Here is a 27,362-nt window from a genome sequence, read left to right as displayed (position 1 = left end):
GTCCTTCCCCACCCCAGGGGGCTGGCTGCCTCCTTCTTGGGCCACCCTCCTGCCCCCACTCCCAGCCCATCCGCAAAGGGCTCCCCAAGGCGGAACAAAAAGCAAACGCACAGCCCAAATCCAGGCGAAACAAGAAAATCTTCTGCTTTATTCTGGGTCCTGGAAGCTCCAATGTGAATCTGAAAAGAGACTAACAGAGGCAGCGGCCCAGGCTGGGCGCACAAAACAGTCCCTGCTCCTCTGGCCCTGGGAGCCGAGGGCATCGAGGAGAGGGCTTGGCTAGAGGCCGGGTGGTCGAAGTGAGGTCCCCTGAGACCCCTGACCCCAGCCTGGGCCCGGAAGGTGGAGGAGGAGGAGGGCTGAGGAGTCCGAACAGTTCCCAGCGACTGCACCAGAGGGGGCCATGGGCCGGGGGTCACTCCTCACCCTTCTCAGGGGTGCTGAGCTCCCGGGCCCACTTGGGAGTCCCTGGGTGCTCGGCCTCAGGACTGAGCCTTGGCTCCCCTGGGGGGCCCTCGCCCTCCAGGTCCAGCTCCTCAAAGGACGAGCCGCTGGCGCCGGACTCGCTGTAGCTGTGCTCGCTGCGGTCGTCACCGTCGTCCCAGCCACGGCCGCTCGCCCCAGGGGACGGCGTGGCGGCTGATGTCCCCCGGCTGCCGGGGCCCACCTCCAGGCTCCCAGAGCTCCTGTCGCTGGTCCTGTCAGCTCCTGGGCCGGGAAGAAGGGGCACAGGTCAGCCGGGGCCGCGCCTCTCCTGGGAGAGGACAGCCCTCCACCAGCAGCCCAGTGCCTCAGCACGCAGGCCTTTGAGTCCCAGGGGGCCCTGGCTTGGGGGGCTGGGCCGGGCTGCCACAGCAGGGCAGGGGGAGCGAGGAGGGAGGCGAGGGTGGCCTGCGTGCGCTCCTCTCCCCACCCCTGTCCGCACTCCCTCCAAGCCGACCCCCTCCCAACAGTCCATTAAGGACCACTCAGCCCTGTGCTGAGTGGAACAAAGAGACCCAAGTGGCGCCCCGCCTCCACCCCTTTTCCAGGCCTGGGGAGCGGCATGTCCATCAGGCTGAGGGTGGGAGAATGGCCCAGGGGACCTGCCCGCCTGGCCCCGCGGCCCAGGGAGGCCCCCCAGGGAGCAGCCACGAGCAGCGAGCCAGCCACCGGCCTCTGGCTGTAGTGCCTGGTGTGCAGAGGCGGCTGGAGCAGGGGGGACAGAGAGCCCTGAGAAACACCTATGGGACGCAGAGAGCAGGATGGTGGGACAACGCACCTTAAGGGCTCCCTTTCCCTTGCCCAGCCATCCCTTCGGAGCTTTTCCCTGCCTCCGACCATGGTGGTTCCTGAGCCACAAAGCAGGAGGGGCCTGTGAGAGCCCACTGCTGGCAGCTGGAGAGGCTGAGGCAGGGCCGGGCTGAGGGTCCGGGCCCACCTCCGCAGGCTCCTCCCACACCCACACGTGCTCCAGGCGAGTGGGCCCGCATCTGCCCTGTTTCGGGGCAACCCCTCAGTTCATCTCCCCAGCACTGACAGCAGCTGGGGAGGGGCAAGGAAGGGCCAGGCCCGCTGAGCGCACGCCTCCAGGTTGAGAGCAGGCTGGTGCGCCCCCTCCCCTGTGTGAGCGGGAGGGGCGGCTGTCCCACGTCACAGACGGTGAGGGGCGGGCCAGCTTCCCCAGATCCTGTCTCCACAGTGATGAGGCTGGAGCCACGTGTGGCTGGGGACCACTTGGCATTTGGACTTGGCCAGGAACTGTCTCTGAGAGTCAGCTAGAGCCGGGGGGGGGGTGGTAATTAGGGGTCCGCTCCCCCGCCCCCTTGGCCCTGAGTAGATGCCCCACGGGCCCTGCTGGCAGAGGTGCCGTGAGTGCTGGGGGGACCGGGCTGCTGGCCCAGAGCCCTGTTCTTGTGGGGTCCCAGCCAGGCCCGGATTTAGGGGCTGTTCCCTCTGGCTGTGGGTCAGGGCTCAGGCTCCCCCGCTGGCTCCTTAAGTGAGGACAAGCGCCCCTGGGGCTGCAGGCCCGAAAGGAGCAAGAGGGGGCTGTGTCTCCCAGGCCCCATTCAACTGACCTGTCCTCCCGCCCACCGGCTCTTCTGGGGCCTGGTGTGGCCGCCCCCCCCCCCCCCCCGGTGCCTAGGCTGGGGGTGGTCTGAGGATGGAGCCCCGCGGGGCCCCTTCAGGCCAGGGCCCAGCGTGCCGGCATGAGGACAGCCCCTGGGGACATGTGGACATTTCTGACAAAGGCGTACAAGGCAGGGCAGCGACACCCCCTGAATCCCCAGGGAATGAAGGCTGGGCCAGGGAATGAAGCTGCCCCCTTCGCCCCAGTCCCTGCCTGCTCTGCTGCCCGCAGCCAGTGCGGAGATCAAATATTCATCGCCTTTGGGGAGCTAAATAATACATCAATGCAGTGACAGGCACAGGCAGCGAAGCGCCCCCTCTCACCTCCCAGCCCAGGAGGGGGCAGGGACAGGTCACACCTGGGGTGGCCAGGCGCCCACCACACACTGCCACGCGAGTGACATGTGCCTGGCAGGCAGGCACCCAGAGTCTGCCCAGCATCCGGGCAGAGCCTGCCAGAGGCGGGCAGACCTGTGGCCTCCGTGCCAGGGAGCGGGCCGGCGGGCGGGGGGCCGGCCTGGAGCCAGGGGCACGGGGGCTTCAGCGCTGGCCGGCCGCGGTGGGTGCTGAGCAGCCCTTTGGCACCCGGGCAGTGGTGTTTGGGAGGGAGGCTCGGTGGGTGAGGGGGCCAAAGAGGGAGAGAGGCAGCAGAGGGGGGCTCAGAGGAAGGTCAAGGCGCTCCCCCTTCCTGCCCTGGGGGCTGCTTGGGCCTGCTGACCTTGGCCACATCCTGTGCCACAGCCAGGGCACTGAGGAGTGTCTGCCAGGCGCTCGGGCAGGTGGGAGCAGTGCCCCGCAGAAGTAATTAAGCGGCAGATGAAGCTCACTGTGCGGGACCGCAGCCCCTAGGGAGTGGAGGCTGCCTGCCAGACCCCCCACCTGGGACAACACATGCTTCTCCAGGGTGACCTTGTTGGCTGAAGCCTGGACGGACAGCGGGAGTCTCCTGAAGGCGGGAGGGGGCGGGCGGGAGGAATAGCCCCTTTCCTCCTGGCTTGCACCTCGCCCTCAGGCCATGGACCTGCAGACCACGAGAGGCTCCAGGCAGCCAAGGGCCGGGCCTCCAGGACCACCCGGGACAGAGTCACCAGCAGGCCTCCTCAGCCCTGAGGACGGCTCGCGGTCACCAGAGGTCACGGCAGGGGCTGCGCTGAGAGCAGGCAGGCCGGCTCCGGGGGCAGCGGCTGGCACTGCCCACTGGGCCCCTCCGCGTGCCTCTGGGTGCTCCTTGGCAGGAGCAAGCATCTGGCCCTGGGCAGGGCCCTATGCCGGGGCACAGGAGGACACCTTGTCCCCCTTCCTCCCTTCCAGACCCAGGGCCCGTCTCACTTCCTAATGGGCCCACCCACGGGCCGCCTTTGCTGAGCAGCCTCAGCCCCTCCCGTGAGCACCCAGCTGCCTGTGGTCCGTGTTTCCCAGGGTACTCCTGTGGTGTCTGATGGAATCTGGGCAGAATCCGCGTATCTGTGTCGCCAGGGGCCACACATGTGAAGCCACACCAGCACGGCCCCACGTGTCTGGGAAGAGGCAACCCTGCTAGTGGGCCCCATGTGGACAGGCCTCCTTCCGCCTCGGCCACGCTTGGCCAGGACACCCGCGGGCAGTCCGCGAGGGAGGAGCGTGGAAGATGGATGCGCCTGGCCAAGGGAGTTGCCTGCACGGAGGAGCGTATTGTCCGCACATCCTCGCCTGACCGGGAAACTGGCTGGCTGGGAGGTGGAATGCCACCAAGAGACAGTGATCAGTGATGTTATCTATGTATAGTACTTCCCTGAGGGTTTTTAAGAACCGGCTTTAGTAACTAGATTAATGTTTGTCCCTGCAGTCTTGATAACTAACAGGTCAGGTGGTTCTCAAATTAGTTTGCATTCTTTGTTTTGTTTAAGCCCGCTGATAAAACAGATGCTTTCCCTCGGGTTCGGGGCTTAGTCGCCAAGTCCTCTACTGCCCATCGCATTCAGTCTCCTGCCTCTTCCATTTGTTGCGGCACCGGTAACGCGACAGAGGAGGCACACCGACCGCCCCTGCGGGCCCTCCGCGCTCCCCGCCCTCCGTACCTGCTCCGTCTGCTTGGCCATCACTGGCCTCCACAGGCCCCCGGCTTCTCCGCTCCGTCTCCTTCACCTCAGGCACATAGAAGTCTCCCTGCCGCGCCAGCGGGCACATGAAGTGGATCTGGTCTTGCTGGTAGACCTCCAGCCGCGGGTGGGCACACAGCTTCCGCTCCTTGTCAGAGACGGGCAAAGGGCGGGATGAGCCCTGCGTGGGCCTCTCGTCCCCGAGTGGCTCCCAACACCGGCTGCTGTTCACTCCCTCCTGCCCCATCTCCCTCACGTTTCACATCCCTGCGGAGGGGCACACACAGAGCGCCTAAGGGCAGAGCCCGGCCACCCCAGGGGGCAGTGGTCTGAGGACCCAGGAGTCCTTGGGACAACCCCCTAGGACAAGTGTTAGAACAACCCAGGAGCCCTGAGCAGCGTGGCTTGGGGGTTGGATGTTGTTTGGCAACGAAAGGTCGCAGGCTCAATTCGAGGTCAGGCCACAGGCCTGGGTTGCAGGTTTGGTCCCCAGTCAGGGCACGTGTGGGAGGCAACCGATGGATGTTTCTCTCTCACATCGATGTTTCTCTCCTTCACTTTCTCCCTCCCTTGCCCTTTCTCTAAAAATAAATACATAAAATCTTTAAAAAAAAAAAAAAAGAAAGAAAGAAAGAAAGAACCCAGAGGCCCTGGCCAGGTGGCTCAGTTGGCTGGAGTGTCCTGTGCACCAAAAGGTTGTGGGTTCAATTCCCAGTCAGGGCATGTTACCTAGGTTGTGGGTTTGATCCCTGGTTGGGGAACGTACAGGAAACAACTAATTGATGTTTTTTTCTCATCCATATTTCTTGCTCTCCCTCTCTCTCTCTCTCAACACATCCTTGGGTGAAGATTAAAAAAAACAAACAAAAAAGAAACCCTGGAGCCCGGCGCTGCCAGCCTTCTGCGCACGGCTGGGACCGCAGGCTGCCCCACAGAGCGCGGGCCCACACAGCCATGAGGCCTGACCCCTCAGACCACCCTAGGATGGGGGCCTCGAGCCAAGCCAGGGTCTGATGTGCCAGGCTGCCTGGCCCTGATGTCCTCCCTGCCGGGCAATACCAACGGACCCGCAGGTACCAGGGGCGGCCAGCGCCCCGCGCTGTCGGCCTCCAGTCCTGCCCTTGCAGACATGTCGCTGACAAGCCCTAGCCACGGGCTCCAGACCTGCGGGACCCTCTCCCACTCCCATTCCGCCGTGAGTCCACACCTGTGCCAACCTCTGAGACTCTCTGCTGTGGCTGGTTCCCAGCCCTTTCCACGCTGGAGCTAGAGTTTCAGCTAAGGAAGAGAGGCCGGCCCCCAGCCTGGAGGGGCACGCAGGACCAGTAGGTCTAACACTGGACATTATAGGGCCCCAAATGCTGGGTCAGGCACTCCACTCGCCCCCCCTGCCTGGACCTGGGATCCAAGGCTTCCCACCACCCCAGGTGGGCGGATGGGGGTGCACAGGTAGACGCCAGAACAAGGTCAAGTGCACCTTGCGTCCCAGCCTGCCCCCTTTCCTGCAATGGAGCACAATTACCCACTAAGATGACCGCGAGGCCCTGGCCTGTCCCCGCTCATCCACCAACCTTCACAACGTGGCTATTTATAGCGTCTGTCGGCTTGCGCCACGAGCTCTGAAATGAACCTTCCACTTAGTGGTAATGAGAGACTCAGCAGCGGTGGGGAGAAGCCACTCCTGGACCCCACTTGTCCGCCTGCTTGGCCGAGCCTCAAGCAAGGAGCCCTCCAGCCAAAGCGAGTAGGGAGGGTGAACGAGCCGCCTGGGGCGGGGGGGCAGGGGAGTGAGCCTGGAAGATCTCTCCAGTCGGGCCCACGCAGCCAGCTGGAGGCAGTGGGGGGCAGAAGGGGACGGTCTGGCCCAGGGTCTCACTGCGGCTCAGCCTCTGACTCTTCGGGTGACTCAGGGCGGAGCGGGACCCCCTAGCCCTGACACCTCCAGGGTCAGCGGAGGAAGGTCATTATTTTTAATCAATGGATTCCACTCTTTTCTGCCCAGTTGGGTGCTCTCTGGGGCATCCAGCAAGTCAATGCCTGAGCTCCTGCTGCCTCTGCTTCTCCGCCGGCGCTCGCTCTCCCCCCAGCCCTGGTCTGCAGGAGGAGGCTGAACAAGAAAACGCCAGGAAGCAGGAACTCCCAGGCTTTGGGACCCTTCTAATGCCAGCACTAGGGGGTAGGCATCTGCCAAACCTGGGCCCCTCTCAGTGCAGGGGACCATGTCACCAAGGACCGGGTGGCTCCCTGAAGGTCCAGGTCCTTCCCTGGTAGCTGGAGGGAAGACAAGGGAAAAGGCCCCCGAACCCAGCCAGGCCGCGGCCCTCACCTGCATCCCCACACTCCGGGCACTCGGAGGGTTCACAGGCAAGGGCCGTAGTGGCCATCAGTTACCTGGTGGCCCACCTCTCAAGGCCTGTGGACAGCTGGCTTTTGAGGACGCTCCCTGGAGTCAGAGCCTGTGCTCATCCAGAAATTCCAAGGACAACCGTGCCCCATGCCAACCATTGCCAGCACCTGAGACGGCCCAGCTTCCCTGCTGGAGCAACGGGGACGACAGAGGGGTTAGCGCTCTCTCCGCCCTCCCCTCGAAGCTGGGCACCAGGGTGGGCAGCGCCAGGCAGCCGGCCCCAGCCACCTGCTCTGCCAGCCCCCCACCGGCAGGCGGGGGCAGCGCTGCGGCTGCTCCGCGCATCTGCCTCTGCCTGGAGAGCCCGGCTCTGAAGTTGCCTGGCTGTGGACAGCCCCGTTGCCATGGAAACTGCATCCTCCATCCTTGCCGTCCGCCTTCATCTCAAAGCCATTGGGGAGAACAGAGGAACAGGGGAGACAGAGGAGGGAGAGAAAACTGTGGCCTGGCTGCAGAGCCCCTCCTTCCCTGGCCTCTCCCACAGCACCCCACACAGGGAGCACCGGCCACCCCAGCCTGTCCCCGGGCCCCTGGAGGGGCAGCCTCCCAGCCGGGCCCTGCCCAGCCCAGCCGCCACCCGGTGGCCCTGGCACTCCTGGCGGGCGGGAGGCGTGGAGCTAATTAAAATCTCATGGACGGCTCAGCCCCCAATCCAGCACTTGCTGGGTCCTGTCAGAAGGCACTCAGGACCATGGCGAAGGCAAAGGCGCAAACCTCCGACCAGGCCCGCGAGCAGGGGGTGAGCTGAGAGATGTCTCCTGCAGACCCCTCAGTGCTCTGCCCACTGGACCACAAGGGGTCCACTAGTGGCTGGGGATGGAGAGTGAGGGCCAGGACTAGCCAAATGCCCTGTCCCTGAGGGATCGGGCAGAGAGGACGAGGCCTTTCCCTCCCCGCCTGGCTTAGCCTCCGAGGGGAGAGGGGCCAGCGCTCAGGTCCTGGCCGCCTACCGGGAGCTGCGGCCCAGGCAGGGCGCTGACGGGCCGGTAAACATCGGGAAACCAGTGAAGGGAGGCGAGGGCAGCTGCCTCTCCTCCGGCGAGCCCCAGGGAGCCCTCGGAGAGCAGGCTGCCCAGGGCCAAGGACACCAGGTCAACACCCCACTGGGCTGAGCCCGTGGAGAGAGGGACCTGAGGTCCCCCCAGCCTGGAGCCCACCCCTCCCCACAGTCCAGATGGCAAGAGGCTTCGGGGAGTGTCACTGGGGACAGGGGAGCCTGCTCTGGCCTCTGAAGCCACTGGCCATCTGATGCGGCCATAACCCAGGGCAGCCCACTCCCACACACAGACCCTAGGGGACTGCACGGCCCCCCTGCCACAAGGCGGGGGAGGCGCAGCCACCCACAGCCCTCCCATCGGACAGACAGGGGTCAGCAGGTGGACCACAGCTCCGCCAGGGTCTGCTAGAGACCCACACAGGCGTCCCCGTCCCCGAGACACACCGCTGAGGTCCCCTCCTGCCTGCACCTCCCACAGGCAGAAACGGGGACGTTAGACACCACCGGTCACACAGGGATTTCCAGGGGGCTGTGGTTGCCAGCACCCGGCACGCACGCCGGCTCACCCCCCAGAGAGCGGGGAGAGCGGGGAGACCGGGGACAGAGCAGCACACACAGCCCTGCCCCAGCGACTGTGGGCACAGGCCACGCTCTCCCTCCTCGTCTCAGCGGTGCTCACCGCCTCGGCCGCCCGCCCCCCCCCGCGGGGGAGCATTCCGCCCACACAGCTCAGGGTCCCAGTAAGAAGGCTAACTTGGCGGAGGGAGGGGAGAGAGGAGAGCTACCTGAACGACCCCTTCTTGGTGTCCGGCCTCAGCTAGGGGTCAGGGCGCAAGAAGTTGGACCCAGGTGGAGACTGAGGGTGGATCCAACTTACAGGCCGCCTTGAGACTAGGCCTGCACAGAGCAAAGTGACCTCCGGTCCCCAAAAGGATGTGGCCATGGGCGCAGGCCAAGGCCTGGGTCACGCACCTGCTACACGGACTCCAGTTCCAGGGAGGGCCGAGAGCTCTCCCCAGTCACAGCCCCTGACCTCCTGCCTCGCTGGGCGAGGGGCCCTGTCCTCCCCGCTCGGCCCGAGCCACCCAGTCCTGCCCATGCCCTGCGCCAGGGTGGTCAGCCGGGCGGCCACACGGCTGCCACATGCCACCCGAGGCGGCGGCGGCTCTGCAGCGGTGAAGTGAGGCGTGCTCATTTTTAATTACACAGACGCCGCCGAGGCCCGCCTGCACGCAGCAGCCCCGCGGGTGGGGGCTCGCCCCGGAGGCCCGCAGGCAGCTGGCCTGCATCGCACGTGCACGGCGACACGAAGTGATGGGAGAGGCGCAGCAGGGCGCCGCTCAAACGTGGCACGTTGTTATTATTTTGCCAGGAACTCCTGTTAACTCCCCTCTCCCGGGCTCCCTCTCGTCAGCACTGGGCCTCCCAACAGCCTCCAGCCCAGGCCTGCACCTGCAGGTGGGGCGGGAGGGCCCCACGCTCTGAACAGGACAGGCAAAGGGGACAGGGACAAGGCCTGAGAGGAGGCTGCGGGGGCGGGGGAGGGGCAGAGCGCTCCAGGCTGGAGCCTGGGGTCCTGCACACGCTCTGGCGGGTGGCTGGCTTCTCTCTGGGTCTCAACCCCCCACCCCACGATGAGACAGAGAGACCCACCGAGAGGATCGCAAAAGAAACGAGGAACTGGAAACGAAAAACAAATTACTACTAAAAGATAAGGCAGTCGTATACTTGAAAAACCAAAAAGGAACCAATGGGGAAACTACCATAAACACTGAGGTCACAAAATCAACAAAAGCACAGCTCGTTCTTCTGGGCACTGGTCAGACAGTTAGAAACAGAAGGGAAGCAGGAACTGCACGCACCCCTGGGGCCGGCCCCGGCCGACCCAGGAGCCCCCTGCGCGGCAGAGGAGCCCCGCCGGGCAGGAGCCTGAGGCAGGTGGAGGAAGGGGAGGTGCGAGGGTGCGAGGGTGCGAGGGCGCGAGAGCGCGGGGCGCGGCGCCCGGCACCCCAGCCTGCCGTGCCCATGGCTGCCACTGCCTGAAGACGTTTCATTTTCACCTCGGAGCTGCAGGCTGCCATGCAATTTACACCTCTGCTCATACTCCTGCCTCCCAGCCCACAAGGGGCCCTTGGGGCGGGGCCGCCCAGGGTGGGCCGGGGCCCTGAGGAGCAGGGAGGGCGATCCCCTCTGAGCAGGCACAGGGGACAGACGCCCTTAAGCACCACAGGACGTGGGCGGTCTGGGAAGACCCCGTGCAGCAGGCACCCCGCGCCCCAGGCCCCACTGGCCAACCGCCCGCCTCAGACTGCTCTGCCTCCCCGAGCCCACAGGGCGTGGCGGGGGCGCCCTGGGGGGCCTGGGGCTGCGCCCCACCTTCCACTACCCTCCCTTCCATGCGTCCTCCCAGGGGACTCCGATGCTAAGGCGGGCTCCACAGGCCCCCCAGGACCGGCTGCTCTCTGCGACCAGGGCCTCATCCTGAAGAGCCTACTGAATGCAGCTGACTGGTGAGCCGGCCGCAGAAGGCCCCTGGGGCAGGTGGGCGGTGAAGCCAAGTCCCTGGGAGCCCGAGGGCAAGGACAGGTGGGCGAGTGTGATGAGGGGAGGGAGACGTCCCATCCCAGACGGGGCCTCTGACCCGGGCCCTCAGGGAGGCCCGTCTGGTCCAGATGTAACTTAACTCAACGTAAAGGGACAGACGACCTCTCCTTATTGGAAGGCACTGCTGAGGGCAGGGCTGTTCTGCTCTGGAGGGCAAGCCCCCTCGTTGGAATCTCTGCCCTCCTCTTTCCCAGAGCCCCAAGCTTTCTGGAGAAGAGCAACAGAATCTTCCCTGGGTGAGTCCCATCTGCCAGTGGGGGTGGGGGGCGGGGGGGAGGCTCCCTCTGGATTGGTGGCGGCCCAGCCCCACAGGAGCACCCAGAAAAGCCTCGGCCCCCGGGGTCCTGCAGGGCTGCCAAGCTACCACATCCGAGCTGGTATTTCGAGAGCAGTGGCGCCCACGCCCGCCCCAGCAAAGGCTGGCTTTGTGCTCTCAGTCCTGGTGCAGGGGGGTGGGGAGGCGTGAAGCCAGAGAGGCTGAGGAGCAGGTTCCAGGGCCCAGGATGGTGGGGTGGCGAGGCCTGGCCTCCCGTGGGTGGCCTTACATCTCCACCTGCAGGGGCACGGCGGGAGGAGGGGCCCCCTCTTAGCTCGGGGTATCTGGGAGCAGAGAGGCACTGCTACGCTCGGCCACCTGTTCCCCTTGTTCGGAGTTCGGCTGTGGCCTCTGGCTCCCTCTCCTCCGTCCCTGTGCTCAGGCCCGTTCCAAAGCCCAGCCCAGACCTGTCACTCATGTGCTCAGGCTTTGCCAGGGGCGCCCGAGAGCCGGCCTGAGGCAGCCTTACCTCTTGGGCCCACACTCCTGCTCCTGCCCTGCGCTGGGCCGGGGTGGACACACGGGACCTGCCCTGCCCTCCCACCTGGAGGCTGCCCATCCTTCAAGCACAGCTCCAATGCCACCCCCGCGCCCAGGGCCACTTTGCCTTCCCCAGTGAGGCCATCCCCGTCCTTCCCTACCCCCAGCCCAGGCGTGGCTGAGCCCCGTGGCGGGGGATTCAACAGCGAAAGAGCCCTGGGAGCTGTCACTCAGTGCCAAGCCCTGGCGCTGCTGAGGAGGCCTCCTCCCTGGGCTGGGGCAGGCTGGTGGGCGAGCTGGCCCTGGAGCCCCAGTGCGGGGACCTGGGAATGCAGCTGCCCCCTCGCTCTGGGCCAGGACAGGAGGCCCAGGGGGGCACCTGAAGCCGCTGGCTCTGTGCCCTGACGGGCGCTTGCGGGGCACACAGGCAGCCGGGCTCTTCCCGCCTCTGCGCCTGGCACCGGCCACTGTCCCCAGACCACGGTGCCAGGGCCTTGGCGGTGGGAGTCCAGGTGAGGACGCCCCAGTGGGATGCAAAGTCGGGGCCACCCCCCCACCCCGCCCCGTGTCTGTCACCTTCGCTGAGCTGGTCGGGGAGGGTTCCAAGCCTTGTCTTCCAACCGGGAGGCCCTCCTGGCAGCTCAGGGCAGCCGTTTCCTCCTCCACATAGAAGCTCGGAGGCCACCTGGCTGGTGACGCCCAGAGGCAGCGCCACTGCGGCTGAAGCCAGGTCACGGCCCTAGTGCAGCCCTTCATCCCTGGCTTCTAGCCAAGGGGCCACCTTAACACAGCTCCTGGGCTCCTGCTTAGAGCGGCAGGGAACCAGGGCCTGGGCCCCCTGGCCCCTTTCAACCCCTCACAGGCTGACCCCTTGTTATTCACTTGGCATTTTTTGACCATCTCGTTGGGCGCCATGAAGAACTGGGACGAGGCATAGGAAGTACTTAGCAAAGTGGAGCACGTTGGAGGTGTCGGGTAAGCGGCATTTTGCTCAACTGAACACCTAATGTGCAAAGACGGCAAACGGGAGCTGCCTGCTGGCGTACTACACCGCCCTCCCCCGCCCCCTCCAGTTTTGCGGAGGCAGAGCCAATGTACGTCTGACTCCAGGGCCTGCCAGCGCTTCCCAGCCAACCAGCCTCCACTCGCACAAGGCGCCCCCCAGGCTCAGGAGAAGGTGCCCAGCTGTCACCAGGGCCCCCCACCTGAAAACTCCCGGAAGGCAGAGGCCCTGGGGAAGGGGTTCACAGAGAAGACGACAGTCCCGCTGCCAGGAAGTCGGGCGCCGCGGGGCTTGGCCGCCGGCCTCACACCACGCCCTCCCCCGACAGCCGCCACAGATGGACCCAGGCCGGCGCAGAGCCCAGTGGCCACCCCCACAGCGTCCCACACAAGGGGTCCCCGGCCACCCGCTCAGGCCTCGCTGCTTCGTGTGCCCGACCTTCCCGGTAGGACCGGCCCCGCCCTACGGTGAACTCGGGGGCCTTTCCTATTGCTCTGGGCTGGCACTGGGGCCGGGGGCTGCGGCACAGACCGCACAGCTGGGGTCCAGCCACCCTTCCCGAACCCCCACAGGGGTGTGACAGATGGTTCTCTTTGGGTTTCTCACAGTGACCCCTAAGACCCTCGCTGTCCCTCGAGACCAATCCTGCCCCGGGCTCAGGCCCAGCTGCAACGTGCAGAGCTCCCCAAGACCATTCCCCGCCACCCCTCCCCCTCCTGAGGCAGGAAGCCAAGGCTGCGGTCACCGTCTGCGCAGCCCCTCTGCAGCAGAGCCTGCCTCAGAGCCAGAGAGGAGCCAGAGGCGGAGGAAAAGAGGGGCGTGCGCGTTCACACGTGTGCGCACGTGGGCGCGGCTGCAGGCAGCTGGCTGTCGGGCCGGAGGGTCAGAGGAGCCCAGGGCCTTGTTAGCAGCTCCCTCTCCCAGGTTCCGGGGCTGCGGGGCCGGGGGCAGTGGTGAGAGGGAGGCTTCCAGGCTCTTCCCTCTGTCGCCTGGGCTGAGAGGCACAGAACCGGCTTCTGCCCACTGTAGGCTGAGACCAAAATCAGAGCCAGCCCCCTCCTCATGCGTCACCTGGCTTTGTTCCCCAAGGTGCCAGGTCAGGCTAAACACAGGGGCTGAGAGACCCCTGCCTCCAGTGCCCAGCGGAACATCAGGGCCACACCTCACTGTGGGCAGCCCGGTGTCTCTCCTGGCTGCGCCTGGCCACCCCGTCTCAGGCCAGGAAAGAGGACGGCACTCCCCGCCCCCGCCCCAGGAGAGTCAGGCCCAGCGCACAGCTGACAGCTCCCACGGGAGGGGGGGTGGGAGGAGGAGGGGGAGGAAGGGCTTCCATCAAAGAGGTGACGTCAAAACCAGGCCACTTGTGAAGCTGTCAGGGGCCAGGAAATTTGGACAAAGGTATCTAAAAATAGACACCCTGGAGCCCGAAAAGGCTTTGGGGGCTGAGCTGCTCGCCACCACACCACATGGCACGCACGCTGTTCGGAGGAGCCCAGAAAGGCTCTTCCCGGGGGCGCCCCTCGGGACGGGCCCTCTGGTGGAGGACGACACACTGAGTGGGACGTCACAGCCCGGTCCTTCCCGGGGCGAGGACCCCGCACCGAGGCCTCCCTCTGTGCCCTCACGACCAGCTGGCCCCCTGCGCCTCAGCACCACCCCCCCGCCTTGCCAAGACACCCACACCCTGGGGCGTCCTTCTGGCTGCCGCCCTCTGGCTCCCAGAGAACCCGACCTCTGCCTTCCCCGTGCCCCTGCCCGACCACACCACCGCCCTCCTGCTGCTTCCCTTCCTGACCTTGACCACCAGGGCCGTGGAGGCAACCCAGGGCCCCACTTACTCGTGCCCGGCCCTGACGCCAGACTCTTGCGCCCTCTGAGCCAGGGCTTCTATGGGCTCCCATGTCCATCACCAAGGCCCCGTCCTTCTGCCCAAGTTGCTCAGGAAGAAAGAACAAAGCCGCTAGGTCCCTACCCATGCGCTGAGTTCACACTCCCAGCGACTTCCTTCCAGGCCGGACCGGCCACGCTGCCCGCACCCTCCGCGCAGCCTGCGCGGCCACAGGGCATCCCCGGGGCAAGTGTGCCTGCAGGTTCCTGGGCCCAAGCACATCCCCCAGCCCAGCCCTTTCTGAATTCCACACTCCACACCCCTGACACAGCCCACAGCGCGGGCTGCCCCCCAACCAGGCCCCCACCAGCTCTCCAAACTCCGGGCACAGCCCCACAGCACAGGCGCCCCTCCGCCCAGGCCGCAGGGACCAAAGCCTGGGACTCCGCCCACGCCCCCCTGCCAACACCCAGGCCGCCCACGGTCCTTCTGTTTCCCCCCACACGCAAAGAGACGGTCACTCTCCACCCTTGCTGCCTCTCCACAGCCACGGTCCCAGCCTGAGCCCATCCGCACCAGGACTCACGGCAGCCCCCGGGGCCTGCGACCAGCCCCCGCCCAGGGCCGGGACAGCCTGTCCGGTACAGGCACAGCTCAGACCCCGTCACCCTCCCTGCTGAAACACCGCGGTGGCTTCCCGCCGCCTTGGACCAAACCCACGCTGCCCCCTGCGCTGCCCCTCGCCCCTCTCGGGGGCTCTTCCGGGGCCTGCCTGAGCAGGCGCTCCCGCCTCCGAGAGGCCGGCCCGGGCCTCGGTGCACCCTGGTCTCTCCTAGCACGCGCCGCGTTCTCGCCTGGCGCTGACTCCGTCTGCACAGCTCACTGCGAACACCTACTGCGCGCATCGGCGTCTCACGCCCGGCCCAGCACAGCACCGAACACACGGCCATTCAGGACGCGCAAGCTGAACGGGCGGCCGCGCAAATCACGTCCAGGCGCAAACCGGGCCACTGCCCCGGCACCCGAGTTCACAAAATGTTTTAGAGAAAGAGGGATGCTGAACAGGGAAAGTTAAAAAAAACACCTCAGCGGCACGGAGACGCCATCGGGGGGCCGAGGGGCCGGGCGCGCTGTTGCCACCCTGTCCCGGCTCGGGGACCAGGCGCGCGGCCCCGTGCAGAGCAGGCCCGCGGCCGACACGGGGGCGCTGGGACCTGCCCGCCGCTGGCGCCTGGCCCCTGCTCTGCAGGCCTCCAGCACGAGGCGCACGGGTGGGCCTGTCCGTTGGCCTGAGTCTGCAGCGGGGGCACTAAGGGCGTCTCTGGTCCCAGCCGGAGCAGAACTGCCCAGGCTAGGTTTCGGAACACGCTCCCTGTACTTGTATTAACCCCCGCAAGGCCCACGCTCGGGTCTCGGCTTCTGGAAGGGATGCCGGCAGCCTCTGCCCGTCCTCCTAGCCCCACAAGCGCTGGCCCCGCGAGAGCCCCGTGTGGCGCCTCCCCATGCCACCTCTCCGTCCCAGCCTGCCGAGTGCTCCCTGGCTGCACCCTCCCACCCCCCCGCCATACACACACTGCCCAGCTCACCCTGATGTAGGCGTCCAGGGCAGGATTGACCCGGCGGGCGGCCAGCCAGATGGACAGGGCGGTGGTGTAGGGGAAGCTGGCTGTCACCACGTGGCTGGGTGCCGGGAAGGAGAACACCTTGAAGCCGAATTTCTGGTAGAGCTGCAGGAGCTCAGGGCAGGGTGACTCCTCGCCTTCACTCAGAATGCTGCCCACCGCGCAGCGGCGCTTCTCAGGGGGCACCTGCAAAGGAGAGTGGGGTGTCTGTGTCGGGCAGAGGGAGGAGGCCCTCCAGCCCCCTGCCTCTGGGGTTCTGTGCCAGCTCGGGCCTGGCAGAACCAGCAGACACCAGGAGGGAGAACCGCTGCTTTGGCGGAGCCTCCCCACGGCCCCGTCCCTTCCTTCCCCCTCCCCCGCCCCAAGCAAGCCAGGCCCCAGGCTGCCTGTGCTGGGGCCGCAAGAGCGAGGTCGCGCCGAACCCTGGCTTGCTGAGGACACTGAGAGAGGTCCTCTTCCCCGCACCCCAGGCAGGGCCGCCACCACCCGGGCCCTGCTCCTTCCTGGCTGAGCCAGAGCCTGCTGGTCCCCTCCTGGTCTCTCCCGGCCCCAGGACCTGCACTGCACTCTGCTCCCCTCCCTCCCCAGCTCCCACAAAGCCCAGGCAGCCAGGGTGCCTCTGCGAGTCCCCGACTCCTCCTAGGCCCAGCCCTTGCTTCTCCTCCCAGCGGCAAGGGGCCCTGGGGTCTCACCTCCAGCCTCCCGGTTCTATGGCAACCCCCAGAGGCGCATGCTCCTGAGTCAGAGCCGCCACAGACCCCAGTCCCTGGCTTTCTTCCACGTCTGGACACAGGGACTTCTGAACCCTGAATTTCAACTCCCGCTGTCCTCTTCGCAGCCTGCCTTCCCAGCGGGGCAAAGTCATTTGCGCCAGTCCGCGCCTCCGCCATCCCTCTAGCCCCTGTCAGCCCCACCGACAGGCCCACCAACAGCCCCCTGGGGCTCCCCAGCCCTGCCCTGATCTCCCCTCTGGTCCACCCAGCCCTGTCCTTGGCCTTCCCTTCCCTGGCACCTGGGCACGGCCTCCAGGCGCTCACCTCCATGCAGCCCCTGCGGGTCACCCCAGCGCCCTGTGGCTCTGGCCCCTTGCTGCCCCATGAAAATCTCATGTCATTAAAGCCTAGCCTAGGGCTTTAGTGGCCGGCGACATGGCGCAGCGGTCAGGACCACGGCTACTGGGAAGAGGCAGGCCTGGGCGTGATTCCCGAGTCCTGTGGTTCTGGACCTGTCCTTTGGTTCCTCGGAGCCCGAGCTCCTTGACACCTTACAGTACCGTCGGGTTAAACTCTGCATGAGGCCTCCGCCAGGCCCAGCAGGCAGCAAACGCTCTGTAAATGCTGTCGGTTCCTAGCAGCTTTCATACAGGCCACGCAAGTGACTCGGGCTAGAACGCCCATCCACCCAAATCTCTGAACACGTAGCTCCTCCTTGCCCGTCCTCCACGTTCAAACACCCTCTTTGGCGGTCCCTTAGGCTGGCTCGGGGCACCCCACCTCCCTCACCCACACTGTGCTGTAAACTCCTTCCCACAGGAAGTCGGCCTTGCCGCCCCCACTTCTCTGGCCTGGAGCGCGCCTCCTACTCGCCCCAGCAAAGGTGCTGCAGTTCCACCTTACGTCTCTAGATGGTGCCACTGCCCCACTCACATGTGAAAGGCGGGAGGGGGGTGGGGGTGAGTAGGCAGAAGGTTCTTGCAGGGCCAGGGCCAGCTGCAAAGTCGTCTTCACCTTCCTGACCATAGCAACCTAGGCTGCACAGCACAGGTTACGTGGCAAAACGGATGGGAGGTCACTTCCTCTCCCCTCAACCTGAACTGGGGTCCTAAGGTCTTTTCTGGGATCACTCAGAAGCTCGATATCCTCCTCCATCCCCAAAAGGCACCAGGATATCTGTGATAATCCTGCTCAGAAGTCTCACGGCTCCCAATTCAGCTCCAGGATGAGACTCCTGAGCCCAGCACGCAAGGCCGTCTTCAGCGGCCCCTCCAACGCTGCCCAGAATGGGCTGCGCACTCGCCTGGCACCCTGATTCTGCAACCCCAGGCCCTAGCGGGGGCAAACTCACCGAGTGCCTGAGTGGCGGAGGGAGGGACAGAGCCAGGCCCCGGCCCAGCCCACCATGCCAGCCTCCTCTTCCACCGCACCCCCGCGCAGGCACGCGTGGCACTGTGTCGCTCCCCAAACACGCCCTGCCCTGCCGTGCTTCCCGCCTTTGCCTACGCTGCTTCCTCTGCCTGGAACGTCCTTCCTCACCCTGCCCGGCGTCCCTTCCACCCAGGAAACTCCCGCCCATCCTGTAAGACTCAGCTCGACCCTCCTCCTCAAAGCCTTCTGTTGCTCCCCACCCCGCAGCCTCGTCTCTCCGATCCCACAGGCCTGAGGGCGCAGGCCCGGGGCTGCACTGTAACTGGGGCTCCTCCCTCTCTCCCCACCACTCCAGGCCTCTGGCAGAAAGGCCCTGGATGGCGCACACCCGGGAAGTTCTTGCGGCGTGTTCGGCGACAGGACGCGCGTGCGCAGACGTGCACACACAAACCCACCCTGTGCGCAAGCCTCCTCTCCCCCACTGTGAGGAGGGAGACGCCCCATCCCAGGACAGCAGGGCAGCTAACAAGGGGACGGGGCTCCTGGGGGGTTTGGGCCCAGGAGCTCCCTTCCTGCCTGAGCACCCCCTCAAGTCCACAAGTAAGGACACTTCCCGTGCCCTCCCCTGCCCTGGCCAGTGACAAAGTGGCAGGCTAGGAGGCTGCTCAGCAAGCTCCCCTCCAGCTAAGCAGCCCCACACCAGGCTGGACCTGGAAGGATGCTGAACCAGGCACCAGCAAGGAGATGAGACAGGCCCTGAGCCAGGCTGGCCTGGGCACGGGAAGGCCCAGGCCCCTGGCCCACGGAGGCTGTATGGGGCGGGGACGTTCTGCTGGCTAGAACCTGCCCCCTGCCCCGGGGTTTAATGCAACCTCTTTGTTGGGGCCTGACCTTAGGGGGTCAGCCTGGGCTCTCGGTTCCACCCGCCTGCTCCCCTTCCCCCGTCATTTCTCTGGCTACCTGTGCCCCTGGAAGAGCGGAACCAGCACTCACACCAAAAGAACCACACCAGGGAGATGGGGCAGCGGTGGCCCTCCACAACTCGGGGCACAGGCAGGCCCACCCGAAGTCTGCCCTCAAAGTGGCTACACTGGGGGAGCCTCTCCCTGGAGCCCGGAGGCCTCCCGAGTCCCAGCTCTGTATGCGAGATGGGACACGCACACTGAGGTCCTGCTTGGAACCTAAAGCTGCCGGGCACCCGCTGGCCCCACTGTCCCGTCTGGAGAGGCCTCTCAGTGCCCTGCTGACCCCACTGAGTGGCCACAGTGAAGAGAGGGTCCCTGCCTGGCCAAGACCTCACTGCATCTGGAAAGTGGACAAGATCGACTGTCTTCCAGGAACCAGAAAGGAAAAATGGTGTCCCCGCTGGCTCAGGCCCAGGCCAGATCCTGGGTCTGGCAGACATGCGCGGCCCCAGGCCCACAACCTGCATGACCTGGCAGGGACAGGGCACCGCCTACCGTCCCCAGGCCCAGAAGGCTGCCCTGACCGGTGCCTGGCCAGCCCGCCCAGCCCAGAGCAGGGTCAGAAGGGCAGGGCGGTGCCCGTCGCTGGCGCAGGCACCCCAGGGAGCAGGGCGGCTGCACCTGCCTGTGGCCGGAGGGCAAAGAGCGGGCTGCCTGGGCCTCCTGGGTCCTGCAGGCCGACACTCCAAGGCCCACAGGCCCTGCCTCCCGGAGCAGCTTGCGCGCAAAGGCCCACTGGGGCAGGCTAGCCGTCGGGGCCCGGGCAACGCGGACACTGCCAGAGAAGAGGGCCCTGCACTTCAGGCCGGGGGTGGGGAGTCAGCAGGATGCCCACTTCCAAAGGGGGGTCTGGGTGCTTTCTGGAAGCTCCCACCCAGAAGTCTTCCTCTTTTCACCCCCAAGCATCATCATCCTAACACCAGCTGGTACCTGACAAGGTGCTCACCACCCGCCCCCGTTGCTGGCCTCCGTGCATCGGCTTGTTACCCAAACAGCACTGTGCAGTAGATGCTGGTACTGACTGGGCTTCTGAGACCCAGAGAGCAAAGCAACTCAGCAAAGGACACAGAGGACGGCAGGGAAGGAGTCAGGATTTGAACCCAGGCAGACTGGCTCCAGGCCTGTGCCAAACCACCCACAGCCACTGGGAGCCTGAAAAACAGGCCCAGGGTAGGGATGGGTGCACAGGGCCTTCTCCCTACGCTGTGCCTCCTGTGTCCTGGGCGACCTTCTGGGAACTAGGCCAGGGGCATGGCTCCTAAAAGTACAAGGTCCCAGGGGGGCACAAGGCCCTCAGAGGCTGGAGCAGATTCCAAGAACACCAAACGTCTGTGGGGGGCTGGGGACTGGGCGTCATCCTTAGTGTTCAGTCCCCCTGAAAACCACAGGCCCCGAGACAGGGACTCTCAGAGAGACTGAGTGAAGCCTTGACTTAAACCCGAAGTCCACTCCCACAGGCCTCCCTTCTCCTTCTGGAGGCAGCTCAGCTGGGCAGAGGGCTTGCCCTCCCAGGGTTGCCCCCGATGGTGAGCCCGCTGCGGGGCAGAGGCCCGCCCCCGCTCTGCGATGATCACCAAGGGGAACTGGGATGGGGACAGCCGGGCCTCTGGAACACCAGCCCAGCCCAGCCCCCTTCCCCTTGCTGCTGGGTGGAACCTGTGAAATCCTACTCCCTCACCGCTTCCCAGGCCCCCTGCGACCTCGGCGCCTACGCAGCCTCCAAGGGGCACAGGCCCCCCACCCCCGACAAAGGCTCTGACAGGCCTGAGCAGGCCTACCAGTCTCACCCCGCAGCCCAGGTGGCGCCAGGCCGCCCGGCAGTGGACTAGGGAAGAAAAGCGCTCCTGTGGCAGCCTAGCCGCACATGGCCGAGCCCAGGCTCCGGCAGCTCCCCGCCCACAGCACACCACGGCAGCCCTCCTGGGCCCCGCCAGGTGCTGAGCCAGGCGCCCCGCCCACGTGCCTCGGCCGGGCGCCCCCACAAGGGCGGGCAGGCCGATTGCTTAAGCCCCAAATGCATCACTGGGGGTGGTGGCAGCAAAGGGCGTGGCAGGAGGAGGAGGGCCAGGCTGGCAGACGGGACAGGCCCATGGGCACAGTAACAGCAGCCCAGCCATGAGGGCTTGTCCACTGGCCAGCGTGGGGCAGGGCTGAGCGAGGCACTCAGGGTCTCCCCGCTCCTCCTCGCTCCCCTACCCCCGAGGTGCCCAGCCGGGCTGAGCACACAGCACTTGAGGCCCCTCGCCAGCTGCATAAGGACAGGGCGGGACTGGACCCGTGCGCATGCCCGCGCTCTGGCAGCAGGAGGGATGATGGTCAGTGACTGGCTCTGGGACTCACCCCTTCCCGCCCTCGGACTTAGAAGAGGAAACGGCCACGCTCCACCAACACTGGGCCGAGGAAGGAGGGGGACACCTATGAGACACTACCGGGGTCTGCCCACGTCCTGCCATGCGCTGCCCTGCTCCCTCACCCCAGGGACGGAGAAGAGCATCCTCCCCTGCCCCATAAGGCCCACTCACTCAGACCTCGCAGCCTCCTCCCATCCAGAACTCCAAGACTGACTGACACACGTACCTGAACCTGCCTGCCCGCCCGCCCACCCACCCACCCACCCGCCCGCCCATCCCGAGGATACGGACGCTCAAGCAGCCTCTGGTGTGAACGCGTGCACAGCCATCGCCATGACCTCGCCTGGATGGCGCCCTTTCCTGTGCCACTTCCTGCGCCCGCGGCCGGCCCAGGAGAGGCCTCGCCAGGCGTTTCTCAGGAGGCAGCCGCGCCCGGCCAGCTGAGGCTGGGGGCTGAGGCTGGGAGGGGCGTGCCCGGGAGCAGGCAGTCCACGCTCACGGGGCGGGCAGCATCCACAGCAGGTGGCCACCTCTCAGCTGGTCACTCCCTGTCCTGGCCGAGCCTGAAAGGGCCTCACTCCCTCCCCACAATCACAAAGAAGCAGGTTCTGACTCCCACTGCACTGAGCCGGGGAGGGAGAGAGCGTGGGGCGGGACACTCAAACAGCTCATCCGACGGCCCTTCCCTTCCTTTGTGAACCGCAGTGTCACCCCACGCTGGCCACTGCGGGGGGCGGCGGCCTCAGGGGCACCAGGCCTGGCCCCCTCAGGACTGGACGGGGCTCCTCCTCCAGGCCCCCTGGGGCCCCCATACTGAGAGCTCAGGTCTGAGGGCTGGGCCCCTGGGTCCCCACAGCGCCCCAGTGTCCAGCACAGAGGGCACAGGTATTTACTGGACAAAAACAAAAAAGCACACGTGAACTGTGTGCGATGGGGACCCTGGCCCCTGCTGTCTGACCTGCCATCCCCTCCTCCAGAGCGTCGGCGGTGCACCCCTGGGGCCCTCGCGGACGGCCGTGATCACCGGGAGGGCTGATCACAGAGGGTGCTGGCCAGCTACCAGCGTGGGCGGGCCCTGAGCATCCCTGACACACCTGGGGTCAGGGTGTGCCCCAACTCTGAATGGGGACACAGGTGTCTTCTGCAGTGACCCAGAACCAGGAGGGACAGGATCACAGGGGCCACTTTTACCTAGACAGCCATCTGTGTGTGGCCAAATGTCCAGTCAGGCCCTGGGTTTGGGCCCAGGTCACGCGTCCTCTGCCACACCCGTCAGCCACCTCAGCAGCACGAGGGACTTTTCCACCCCTTTTTGTTGTGGCTGTTATGTTTCCATGGGGGGCCAGGTGTGTGGTGCGGGTCTCACCCGTGGCACTTAATTTAACCCTTGCCAGCCTACCAGTGAAGCAGGCATGTTAACGCTACTCTGCAGACAAGGAAATGGCGGCTTAAAGCAGTTAGGTAATGAATGTGCCCAAAATCACACAGCAGGACAGTGGAGACAGAACCGGGGAAACGCTGGCCTCGAGGCTGTGCGCCCAGGCCATGGTCCCAAGCTGCACCTCCCTCGCGCTGAGGCCTTCCAGGGGACTTACACAAGACACCCCCAGCAGGCGTCGGGTCCAGGAGCTTCCCACTGGCCTGCCCATCTCACCGGGGGCCCAGGGCTTTTGACCCCTCGCTTAGTGCTGTCTCCCAGCCCCGTGACCTCGAAACCTCAATGCCTGCTACGCCTCAGCCAGGCGACATCATCTCTCACAGGGCCCACCCCACCACCCTCAACGGCCTCTCTGCCTCATCTCCTTCCCTCCGCCACCTGCTGTCCAGGTAGCTTCCTAAACAGCAGGTGGCAAACTGTGCTGCGCCCTTCCTCCCGACCTGCCGTCCCGCCCACTGCCCGGCCACAGGAGCCCTGCAACCTCTTTCTCCGCCCACCGAAGGTCCCCTGGCCACACTTCCCCCAACATTTTCTGCCCGCAGGCTTTGGCAGTTGCAGCTCCCTTAGCCAGGAGGCCCTGCCAGGCACAGAGAAATTCTGCTCGAAGCAGAAGGCCCCGCTGAAACCTGCCCCGGAGCCTCCCCAGCAGGCTTGCGGCACGCCCCCTCCCCCCCCATCAAGGCTCTGTGGGCACTGGGCGCAGCGCCCTGCGGGAGATCTGTCTGCGTGGGGCTGACTTGCCAACCACAGGGAGCTTCCTGAGGGCGGGGCCCCCGCGTTCCTCCCTGAGCGCAGGTGTCAAGCAGCACCCAGCCGAGAGTGGCAGTGGCGCACCCATTTCCACTCGGCGCCCCGGGGAGGCCTGGTCAGGAGACAGCTGGAGGCCGGAGGCCTTGCCCACGTGAGCTCTCCATCCGAGGAAACCAGGGCTGGGGATCCAAATGCCTGGTGCACCAAGGCGCGGGGCTGGAGGCTGTAGAGTCCTACGCAGGGCCACCAGCCCACGAGGCTCTGGGCAGCGCCACCCATGGCACGACCAGAGGCCGCATTGGCAAGCCCTGACTCATGACAGGCTGTGAGTCCAGCCAGATGCCCCCAGGGTGCCCGTGGTGCTGGGCAGGGCCCTGCCCCCAGCCTCTCCAACATTCTGGGCCGCCCTCTCAGCCCCACTTGCCTTCCCAGGCTGCCTCCACACCGGGCAGCCTGACGTCCAAGGCGACACCTGATCACTGAACCATGGGTCACCAGAGTGGTCAGGGGCCTGGGACTCCGGGTCTCATGCCCAGGGCCCGCGTCCTCGGCCCTGGCCACCACTGGGGAGCGCTGACAAGGAGGCACCGAGATAATGTGCTGTGACCCCAAACACAGGGCAGGGTCTGGAGGCCTGGCCTCAGAGCTCTGGCCTCAAGTGGGGATGGAGAAGGGGGGACGACGAGAGGAGAAGGCAGGGGACCACAGCCCGGGCAGAGGCCGCAGGCATTCGCAGCAGTATGGGCCCTCGCACCCAGAGGCCCAGGGGTGGCCCTGAGCCAGGGGAACCAGACCCGGGCGAGAAGAAAACCAGCACACATGCCCAGAAGGGAACGGAGGTCCAGGCTGCGTCCGGAGAGAGCTCAGAGCCCAGAGGCGGTGCTGCACAGGCCGGGCGCAGGTTTTCCCACCGCTTCCTTAGACACCCAAACGCCCCTCCCCCAGCAAGCCCTGTGCAGGTCTGTCCGCGGGGCAGGCGTCCAGCCAGGGCACAGAAGTCTCCTTACCAGGTGAGGGTTGTCATAGTAGACGGCGATGGAGCGCAGCCTGGGGCAGACGCTGTAGCTCTCCGTGAAGAGCCGCCCTGTCTCACTGTAGGGTCCCACGTGGAACTTGTAGGCCACCGTGACGTTGCGGATTGGGGGCGCGCCGGCGCTCACCGCCACCCCAGCCAGCAGCCCCGAGTGCCCGGCAAAGGCCAGCAGCGTCAGCAGCAGCAGCAGAGTCAGGCCTCCAATGAGGCCCAGAAGCAGCAGGTCTGACATGGCTCTGCGCCCCCGGCGCCGCGCCCCACGGCAGCTGCGGAGACAGAAGAGACAGGAGGCTGGTAGCTTGCCCAGACCAAGGTGCCCACCTGCCCGCCAGCCAGTTCTGGCCCAGCCTCAGCCCTGCCTTGGGTGCTCTGACCCAGGAGGAGTGGCCAGAGGTGTTTACACACAGAGTGACCTAGAAGGGAGCTACAAAGGATGACTGAAGCCACAAGCCTCCTTATTTCTTAACCACAATCACCGAGGCTCTCAGGGCTGCTCTGCCGGTCAGCTGGCAGCCGTGGTCCCACCTCGGGAAACTGAGTCATAGAGGGCACAAGAGTGAGTCAGCCAGGGACGCAGTCCCAGCCCGGACCAGCTCCCACCGGGACGGACCCACTGGCAGCCTGCCTGCCTCCCCACACATGCCTCTTCCTTCCCACGGCCACACGCCTGCCCAGCCTCCCCAAGCCTCGAGGGCCACTGATCGGCAGGGGGCAAGCGCGTGCCAGGGTGCAAACAATCACTGACACACAGAGAAACTACGAGGACCAACACCCAAGGGGGGGATGTGCTGCAGGAAGAGGCTCATAGGAAACTCTCCTGGGCTAAGCACACGTGGCCGAGGGACTCTGCTATCCAGCAAGCTCGCCCATCCAGAACCAGAGGAGACCAGACCAAAAGGAGAGCAAAGCCCAGCGCTACACTTCCCAGGCTGGAGCCGCTTCATCCCACTCTTAGCCCATTGATTGGAAACAGCGAGGAGGAGGAAAAGGCTGCTAGAAGCGGAAACACAACGGGGTGGGGGGGGGGGTTAGTTACTCATCCCAGGCCTGAGTGCTTCCTCCCCTAAGGCAGGGGTGCTGGCCTGGATGGGGCGACCGCACCTGGGGTCCACCTGCTGCCCTGTCCCTTCCCACCCCAACACCTCCAGGTGTTTAGAATTTAATTGTCCTGGTTTTGATCTCCTCACCCCACCTCCTGGACCAGGCCGTTCACAGAAAGGCCTCCTTTTTCCGTTTTGTGTGTATGTCATTTATCTCACAAGCCTTCCCCACCCCACTCCGGGCCTTCCCCATTCCTCTTACTCATACAGTACAGGGAATATAAAGACATGCATTTCGGGGGGCGGGGGTGGGGAGGAAGCAGCAAAGAAACTATCCAGGAACAGGCCCAGGGACACAGCATGGGACAGGGGCTGGCGGGTGCGCCCTTCGGGGCAGAGCCTGGGGCAGAGGCCTGGAGCTGAGGGGCCCGCGGGAAAACGATGTTGCGGCGCAGGGACACCTGTCTAAAGAAGAAGGGAAGCATGAGACCCCAAATACTAAAAATTTCAAAGTTTTGGGAGCTGAACATCAACACTTCAGCCCTACGGCAAACTTTGCTCTACGGAGCCACTTGTTTCCTGTGGGTTCTGTGTCAGAGTTTTTTGCCGAAATGCTGCCTTTGGAGTCAAGGTACACACAGCGCAGTCAGGACACTGAGGCACCTCCACCAGGGCCCCCCCACTGCGTTCCTGCCCCCGCAGCAGCGCCCCTATTTGGAAGCATTCCCTGCCTCGGGTTTTAAGTTTCACTCCTATTTTCTTCTACCACGATGACAATGATGGATCTCTCACTATGTGCCACGCGTTGTCTAACTGTTGAAACACAGCTACTTCACTCATCCTCAGGGCCAGGTAGATAGATGCAGGCCGGGCACACAAGTGGTTAGACGTTGAGAGTCCGGCCCAAGGCCGCGCAGGTACTGAGCAGACACAGACCAACATGCAGGCAAATGGAACCCAGTCAGTGGGATCCCAAGTCCCCTTTCCACTCTCTGTCCCCTCCCTCGTAACAGGGTTTCCAGAAAAGCCAATGCCTTGCACCCACATTGGGGATCTCTGAAGCCAAAGCCCCCAGCTAGAAGCTCTGGGAGTTCAGCTCTCATCTGCCTCGGGTGTGACCTGCCCTCTGGACTCCACACTCCCTGGCCCCTCAAAGAAACTTCGCTTCCACCTTTCTCTTAGTTTCATATCCTGAAGTCTCAGAAAAGCGGGGGAAATACAGGTGGGGACCCAGAGCTTCCCCATCCTCAACAAAGAGCGAAGGAGGAGGGCTGGGGAAGCTCACCTGAGAAGCCACGCTCACTTTTAGCAACTCATGGCGTCCAACGTGGCAGGGAGTAGGTGCTCCAAGCGCTCCAGCGCTGGGGGCAAAAAGAAAACCATCACTGAGCCGGGCCCGTGGCCCCCCAGGCCTCTAGAAGAACTCCCTGTCATCACAAAGGCACGCCCGCCCCCTTGGGGAAACCAGGAGCCACACTCGGCCTCACCAAGCCGGCTCTTCAGCCCTGAGCCTGGGGAGCTCCAGGCACCACTCCTGGCCCAAAACAGTCCCTGCCGCTGACAGCGGTCACGCTGGGCCCCCTCTCGAGCCCCTGGGGTGGTCGCCTCCGGTCGGTCCCCGCGAGCGTCAGGGCGGCTGTCGCGCCGGTTTCCTGGAGCCGCTCACGTGCAGCGGGCCGGCCCTTAAAGGGCCCCGCGGCGGGCTCCAGCGGGGAGGGGGCGCCGCCTCCCAGCTCGGGCTCCACCCCTGCTCGGCGCGCCGCGTCCGTTCACCCAGCCCCTTTCTTTTCAGCCACAACTGCAACTTAGGGACGCTAAAGTTTGCAGTGCAGGCGGCGAGGCGCAGCCTCAGGGGACGGGGGCGGAGTTAAGGTCCGGCTCCGCCTCCGTCTCCGTCTCCCCCCAAACCCGACCCCTTTGGCTCAACTGCCCCGGGACGTGCCCCGCATCCGCGGCCGAGGTGGGGGGCGGCCGGGGGTGGTGGGGCCGTCCAGGGTTCAGGCCCTCGGACCCGGTCGGGGCAAGTGGCGGGAGAGTCGAGATGCAAATAGGGGCCTGGGCTGCCGGGGCCCCTGAAGTTGCGCCGGGGCGGACGGAGGCCCTCGGGGCTCGGCACGCGTGAGGCCGTCCCGGCGGGAACGCTTCCCTCCGGCCCGTCCCTCACCTCAGCAGCCACCCGCCGCGGACGCCGATGCACGAAGGCGGCTCCCGGCTTGCTCGCGGAGCCTGCGCGCGCCCCGCGCCCGCCGCGCACGCT

General features: G+C 65.6%; 1 protein-coding gene across 1 annotated transcript; it reads right to left on the bottom strand.

Annotated features, from left to right (window-relative positions):
* Positions 1-147: 147 nt before the first annotated feature.
* TEX264 (testis expressed 264, ER-phagy receptor) lies at positions 148-27,362 on the bottom strand. The gene is made up of 5 exons (XM_054594825.1): positions 27,270-27,362; positions 24,040-24,331; positions 15,409-15,630; positions 4,167-4,335; positions 148-708 (listed from the first exon to the last, which is right to left on the bottom strand). Exons 2-5 carry the CDS (start codon positions 24,295-24,297, stop codon positions 416-418), a joined length of 942 nt encoding a protein of 313 aa, XP_054450800.1. The 5' UTR covers positions 24,298-24,331; positions 27,270-27,362; the 3' UTR covers positions 148-415.

This window comes from Pteronotus mesoamericanus, unplaced genomic scaffold, assembly GCF_021234165.1.
Source record: "Pteronotus mesoamericanus isolate MK-2021 breed Mesoamerican mustached bat unplaced genomic scaffold, CSHL_Meso_final scaffold_533, whole genome shotgun sequence".
NCBI lineage: Eukaryota > Metazoa > Chordata > Mammalia > Chiroptera > Mormoopidae > Pteronotus > Pteronotus mesoamericanus.
This window is presented reverse-complemented; position numbering and strand designations above follow the sequence as displayed.

Bases quoted from the DNA above. Each gene is read 5' to 3' on its own strand.
- TEX264 (XM_054594825.1), bottom strand. From the start codon at position 24,297: ATGTCAGACCTGCTGCTTCTGGGCCTCATTGGAGGCCTGACTCTGCTG. The intron at 15,631-24,039 runs GTAAGGAGACTT...TCTCCTTTGCAG, and splicing joins ACTATGACAACCCTCACCTG to GTGCCCCCTGAGAAGCGCCG. The intron at 4,336-15,408 runs GTGAGCTGGGCA...GTCTCTGACAAG, and splicing joins CCCTGGACGCCTACATCAGG to GAGCGGAAGCTGTGTGCCCA.